General features: G+C 43.1%; 1 protein-coding gene across 8 annotated transcripts in view; it reads right to left on the bottom strand.

Moving 5' to 3' along the window:
* Positions 1 to 759: 759 nt before the first annotated feature.
* Positions 760 to 7,536, bottom strand: part of GLRX2 (glutaredoxin 2) — a 34,415-nt gene continuing 27,638 nt past the window's right edge. For all 8 annotated transcript variants that reach the window (XM_082266661.1, XM_082266665.1, XM_082266667.1 and 5 more), the window contains one exon: positions 760 to 886. In XM_082266661.1, coding sequence (XP_082122787.1) covers positions 764 to 886 — 123 coding nt within the window. In that variant the 3' untranslated portion in view covers positions 760 to 763. The remainder of the gene's footprint in view (positions 887 to 7,536) is intronic.

Raw genomic sequence — 7,536 nt, 5'->3', positions numbered from 1 at the left:
TTTGTAATTTGGTACCACATTTGCTCTATGCCAATTAGTTGGCACCAATCGAGTCAGTAAGGTGGCATTAACAATTAGAAATAGTGGCTACACAACATTAAGGAAATTAGTAGTATTCGTGTTTCACCTTTGTATAAAAACAGGATGGGTTTCCAACTGGCAAAGGAGGACCCTAATATCTGGAAAACCGTGCACAATCGTATCTGGCCCTGCAGCATGCTATATATCAACAGGCCAATGCTAAACATTTTAGTTACAGATCCTCAAAAAATTTGCATACTGAGGGCCATCATAATAACATATATTTGGACATTAGATTTATAGAAAAGTTAACTTTTTTTTATACCATTTTAAAGGTTCTGGCCAAAGCTAAAAGGACATTTTTACTCACTCAGTTACATACCAAAAATTACCCATGAATGATCGCGAGGGCATGGAAAAAATGGGATCTCTAGAGTGCAGGGAAAAAGGGTAGTATGTATTCTCCAGTCATGCACAAATGCAGTGCTGCTCAACAGTACAATTAATCACAGCTATACGTATCATGTAGCTTTCACTTTAGAGTTCTCATTGTACCATACCATAACAAACAAGGTCTAAACTAATTTTAGGAAAGCATTTTAATAACACTTGAGTGACTAAAAATCAACCTAGTACTTAGGCTGTAAACAAACCCTGGCAAAACCATTTAAAGCAAAAACAATTCAGTCAATAACAATGCATACTAGTATACAAACAATGATGTACATCATGAACAACATGGTCAACTCTGTGTAGCTGTGAGGTTACATTGTTGGACAAGTTGAAGTAGTTTTCCCTCTTGATTTAGTTTCCTGGTTTCAGTCCCACCTCCTATACAGGTTCCATTGACAAAAACCCTTGGTACCTGCAGACAGAAAGAGAGCTTGTAATTTAAGTATGTCTTAACAACTTAGAGCAAGGCTAAGCATGTTTTGGATCTAATATTGCATTAAAATAAAGCAAAATGCTTCTATAAGGATGAAAAACATAGAACGGAGAGAGGCTAACCTTTTTAAAAAGCATTATAAAATCTGGAGCAAATGGAAAAAATAAGCTTGACAGAACTGGATCAACAACTGAAGGAGATTGAGCAGTGGCAGCAGGTGCCCCCATAGCAAGCTGCTTGCTGTAGGGGCACTCTACAGGAGGGAGGGGTCAGGATCAGCAACGAGGGACCTGAGAAGAGGAGGATCTGGGCTGCTCTGTGCAAAACCCACTGCAGAGAGGAGGTAAGTATAAGTAGTGCTTTGGAGAATTAAAGAAGAGCTCCGGTCATTTTTGTGTTTATTAAAAGTCAGCAGCCACAAAAACTGTAGCTGCTGACTTTTAATAAACAAACATTCCCCTGTCATGGGATCCAGTGATGTCCTCAACTGAGCCATTCCTTTCCTCAGTCTTCTATCCCTTGTGCCGGCATCTCAACTGTGGGCACCTGGCTGTGACAGCTGGCTTCACAGCCTGGTGCCCACTGCACATGCGCGATGCGAGCTGCGCATTGTGCATGGTCTTTCAGTCTTCTGGGACCTGTGACATGTCCCAAAAGTCTGAGAGGAGGAAGAGAAGAGAACTTCCAATATGATTGCCTATGCTCCTCCCCCCCCTCCAAAAAAAGTACCATTTTGTGATGAAGAGGGGGGGAGGAAGGCTTTGAAGCGGAACTTCCCCTTTTTGTGGAACTCCACTTTAATCATGTCTATCTAGACACATCAGCAATTACAGAGCCCTACTATATCTTAATCAAATAACTTTTAAGTCCTGTAGCTGAAAACTTGTCCTCAAAAAAAAAAAAAAAAAAAAAAGGTACTTGAACTCAGTGTTGCTACACAATTTTGTTTCAGTCAAATAGTCCACGGGGTATGCATCTGGAGGCACTATTACACTTTCATCTTCTTTCCCACTATGTCGCTTAACTGGTTGTCTCTGAATGTCCAAGGTATGAATTCACTCCAAAAGAGTGAAGGTTTTCAAATATCTTAAAAAACAGCAGATATAGCATTACTGCAGGAAACTCATATTTCTTCTTCCTCTTGTCCTAGATACTTTGATGCCCAGTACCCTCAAATGTTCTTAGCTAACAGCCCGACTAAACCGAGAGGAGTACTCATAGCCTTTCACAAATCAATCCCTTTTAGTTGCAATAAGCAAATAGCAGATCCAAAGGGTAGATCTCTTCTGCTCCAAGGCGTTATTTAGGATATTGAGGTCACTATAATGACCTATTATGCCCCTAATTCCAATCCAGGACCTTTCCTGACCCATGCTTGCTCCTTATTGGCATCTCACCAAAAGGGCACCCTGCTTATGGTGGGAGACTCAAATGTGGCATTGAACCCTGTCCTAGACAAATACCTCCCGGGATGTGTTGCCACATTGCCCGATGCAAAGAAATTTTCCTACTCCCTGCATTCTCATGATCTGGTAAGCCTCTGGAGGGAGTTACACCCAGCGGGCCAAGGATTATACATATTATTCTCACCCCCATTACTCTCATTCTAGAATTGACCATGTGTTTGTTACGAAAACATCTTCTCTTAGTATGCTCGGCATCCATTTTTGCTGCTACATGGTGAGACCATGACCCTATTCTGGTCTGTACTGTGTAAGCCCCAATACTCCTCCTGGGTCATGAATGACTCGCTTTTATCCCTTAAAGAAATTCAGACGGACCTTTTAAAAGCCTTAACTCTGCCTCGGTTTCCTCTCCTGTGACTCTCTGGAAGGCATATAAAGCAGTACTTAGGGAACACATCATCCAACTGGCCACAAAACGCAAAAGAGAACGCTAACAGTTACAAAAGAAATTAGAATCCCTCTCTACCACATTTAAACAATCTCCTACTCCCGCTAACCGTAAACTCTTGGACCAGTCTCGTACAGAACTAGACCTATGCCTTACTAATAAAGCGGAACGGGCTTTGCGTTTGTCCCGCCAGAATTGGTACGCCAAAGCAAACAAACCAAATGCGATACTGGCCAATAGGTTACGTACTTTTACTCCCAAAATGTAAGGTTCTGGCACTCTCAGTGCCTCCTATCACATTTATTCCGGGTGATTTCCATCTACCTAGACAGAAGAAACACATATAGGTGTGTTTCCCTTTAAGGCTGAAGCTGTCATCACCCAGCGCCGGACTAGATGGCTATTTAGGGCGTCGGTTCTCACTCACATGTGTTCGTTCAAACACCAGTACCTGGATACTAATCTTGCTTGAAGCTTCCATGCTTGCAAGCTCTCCTCGCTGACGAACCTCGCTGCGCTGATCCCTGCATCCTGCTACTGGATCATCCGCATCTCCTGAGCGATCCTTCGGCTATCGCTATTAGTGCTAAGTACCCCACAGGGGAAATCTCTATAGACTTGTACTAGGCTTACACTATTTAGCTCTGCATAGCAAGGACTGTCTTTTACATCTGCATAACTAGATTGCTAGCTCTTGAGGCTACTGCTACTATTTCCTGCACTGGGTTGATCTCTCCTGTATGCACCTGCTACTCTGTCATCTGTTATCATACATGATCGCTAACCCTTCCTGCATCCATCTGCACTGTCTCACCTCAAGTGTCTGTCACCTACCACTTCCACTCAAACCTATCCCTAAGACCTTTATCATTGTCTTACCACATGTATATAAAGTCACACTAGGAACCAGCTTAATTACTGTGTGTATTTACTTGCTGAAATAAGACCTTCCATACATGATGAGTCATTGAGGTTGGGATTGGTATCTCAGCATATCTCCTACATGACTACTGACGTGGAACTACTTCTGCAGCTGAAAATCCACACCTTATAAGAAACGCAAGGAGCGTTACACAAAGCTGCTCCCATCACTTTACGTACCCGCCACAATGATCTTACCAACAATTCTATTGGATGAATTTCATCAAAGACTCACCACTTTATACTAGGCCCACAATCTTGCAAACAGTCAGGACATAGATAGCTTCCTACAAAGTTCTTCATTACCCATGTTATCCACAGTGCATACAGCTCTTATGGATAGTGATATTCAGGAATCTGAGGTCCTGCAATGTATCAAGGCACTAAAAGTTGGCAAAAGGCTGGGTCTGGACAGTTTCATGGAGCTTTTTTATAGAATGCTGGTGGACGTATTCGCCACCCCCCCCCTCCCCCTTCCTGACAGCTATGTACAATTCAGTTAAAAATAGTCAGAATCTCTCGCCCGATCTTCTGACTGCTAACCTAGTTACAGTACCTCACATTTTTGTAAATATTTTGTGACAACAATGAAGAAATTACACTTTGCTACAATGTAAAGTAGTGAGAGTGTACAGCTTGTATAACATTGTACATTTGCTGTCCCCTTAAAATAACTCAACACACAGCCATTAATGTCTAAACTTCTGGCAACAAAGGGAGTACACCCCTAAGTAAAAATGTATAAATTGGGCCCAATTAGCCATTATCCCTCCCCAGTGTCATGTGACTTGTTAGTGTTACAAGGTCTCAGGTTTGAATGGGGAGCAGGTGTGTTAAATTTGGTGTTATCACTCTCACTCTCTCATATTGGTCACTGGAAGTTCAACATGGCACCTCATGGCAAAGAACTCTCTGAGGATCTGAAAAAAGAATTGTTGCTCTACATAAAGATGGTCTAGGCTATAAGAAGATAGCCAAGACCTTGAAACTGAGCTGCAGCACGGTGGCCAAGACCATAAAGCGGTTTAACAGAACAGGCCTCGCCATGGTCGACCAATGAAGTTGAGTGCACATGCTCTGCATCATATCCACAGGTTGTCTTTGGGAAATAGAGGTATGAGTGCTGCCACCATTGCTGCAGAGGTTGAAGGGGTGGGGTGTCAGCCTGTCAGTGCTCAGATCATAAGCCGCACACTGCATCAAATTGGTCTGCATGGCTATTTTCCCCGAAGGAAGCCACTTCTAAAGATGATGCACAAAAGAGCCCACAAACTGTTTGCTGAAGACTTTCAGACTAAGGAAATGGATTACTGCAACCATGTCCTGTGGTCTAATGAGACCAAGATAAGCTTATTTGGTTCAGATGGTGTCAAGCATGTGTGGCGGCAACCAGGTGAGGAGTACAAAGACAAGTGTGTCTTGACTACAGTCAAGCATGGTAGTGGGAGTGTCATGGTCTGGGGCTGCATGAGTGCTGCCAGCACTGGGGAGCTACAGTTCCTTTAGAGAACCATGAATGCCAATGTACTGTGACATACTGAAGCAGAGCATGATACCTTCCCTTCAGAGACTGGGCCGCAGGGCAGTATTCCAACATAACGACCCCAAACACACCTCCAAGATGACCACTGCCTTGCTAAAGAAGCTGAGGGTAAAGTTTGAAGGACTGACCAAGCATGTCTCCAGACCTAAACCCTATTAAGCATCTGTGCTGGGCATCCTCAAACAGAAGGTGGAGGAGCGCAAGGTCTGTAACATTCACCAGCTTCACCAGCTGATATCGTCATGGAGGAGTGGAAGAGGACTCCAGTGACAACCTGTGAAGCTCTGGTGAACTCCATACCCAAGAGGGTTAAAGCGGTGCTGGAAAATAATGGTGGCTACACAAAATATTGACACTTTTGGCCCAATTTGGACATTTTCACTTAGGGGTGTACTCAATTTTGTTGCCAGCGGTTTAGACATTTATGGCTGTGTGTTGACTTATTTTGAGTGGACAGCAAATTTACACTGTTTTACAAGCTGTACACTCACTACTCTACATTGTAGCAAAGTGTAATTTCTTCAGTGTTGTCACATGAAAAGATATAATAAAATATTTACAAAAATGTGAGGGGTGTACTCACTTTTGTGAGATACTGTACAGTATGTTACCAAAACCGGACCGGGATCACTCTTCCTGGGCCAATTTTAGGCCCATTTCTCTTATCAATATTGACATGAAAATTCTCACCAAGATCCTTGCCAATCGTCTGGACTAGTTTCTTCCTCGCTTAATCAAAAAAGACCAAGTCGGATTTGTACCACAGCGACAGGCAGGAGACGCTATCAGACGAATTATACAGTTACAACACCTTGCCCACCACCACTCTCTGGAAACTTTGCTTTTATCACTGGATGTGAACAAGGCATTTGACACTCTGTATAAGATAGGGACAGCCTTATCTTATATCTGTGCTCCACCATTATTGCTTTGGCACTTCCTTTTTAACTTTGCTGGCGGTGTTGTACAATTTCCCCCCAGGCTCTTCCTCATTAGGAGAGGTACTCATCAGGGCTGTCCACTCTCACCGCTCCTATTAATTCTAGCCTTGGAACCCTTGGCAGAGGTGGTCCGCTCTCATCCTGATATGAGAGGCATTGAAGTTGCAGGTTCAGCCCATAAGATTTCCTTTATTGCCAATGATATTTTGATGACCCTGACATCACCTAGAGTTTCTTTTAGACACCTTGGCGTCCCTTTGCAGGCTTGCACGTTAACCCTACCAAGTCTAAAGCAATGTCCATTAACCTCTCATCTTCTGAACTGGATTCTTTGAAAACAGCCTTTCCATTTCAATGGCTTTCTTCCTTGCCCCTTTTAGTATCAAGGATTACATCAGACCAACTTTCCACCTCCTTTTTAGAAAATTGACTGACATGCTCTCCCCTTGGTCTCATTTTCCGTTATCATGGTTTGGCAGGATCGCGGCAGTTTGTATGTCTTATCTCCCGAAATTACTATATTTCTTTTGAGTATTGCCAGTCCCGATCCCCTCGCACATCCTTATTCATCAGTGCAAACCTTTGAAATGCATTTGGGGTTCCACACGCCCTCTAATTAATAAGAAGGTCTTTTATGCTTGTAGGATTAATGGCGACTTTTCGGTCCCTAACTTACAAGCCTATTATACGGCGGCAAATATTGCCCCATTGTCTCACCTTCATGAAACCTACCAACTGCCATTATGGGCTACTATTGACCTGGCAGATTCTCATCCTATCCCTATTTCCTCCCTGCCCTGGCTCCCCCTTATACATTGTCTGACCAAACTAGGACCATGTTTAATCCACTCTTCGCTTGTGGGGTTCTATCAAATTTTCGCCAGGCCTGATTTCCCCCCATTAGCCATTACTTCACCTTACCCATTGCCCATTATTTCCCCCAGTTGTGAAAATCCTAAGCAGTTCTCCTGGTGGACTGATAATGGATTTGTTGATCTTCACTCCTTGTTCACCCTCACGAAAATAACCTTTGAAGCCCTTCGATCTTCCCATGATATTCCTTTGCGAGAACAAACCTACGACTCTCGACCCACACCATACATGTTTAACTCCTTTCGAAAGCCTTTGCAGAGCCCGACCCCATTCCCCGGGATTAATTAACATCATTACTTTTCCTTATCAATTATATCCTTTAGAACACCCCTGGTGTGGCCCTATCATTTACAATGGGAGAAAGATTTGGGAAGACAGTTAGACCAAGAGACCATCTTTTCATTAGTATATCATATACTTCTTTACATAAATATCCACTTTCAGCTAGTTACACTGCCTTGTGTCCTCTATTAATACGTTTTGGTCCTTAGGTTATA

Source organism: Pelophylax lessonae (genome assembly GCF_965119305.1).
Source record: "Pelophylax lessonae genome assembly, chromosome: 8".
NCBI classification, from domain to species: Eukaryota; Metazoa; Chordata; class Amphibia; order Anura; family Ranidae; genus Pelophylax; species Pelophylax lessonae.
The sequence above is the reverse complement of the archived record's forward strand: the minus strand, read 5'-3'. Positions and strand labels throughout refer to the sequence as shown.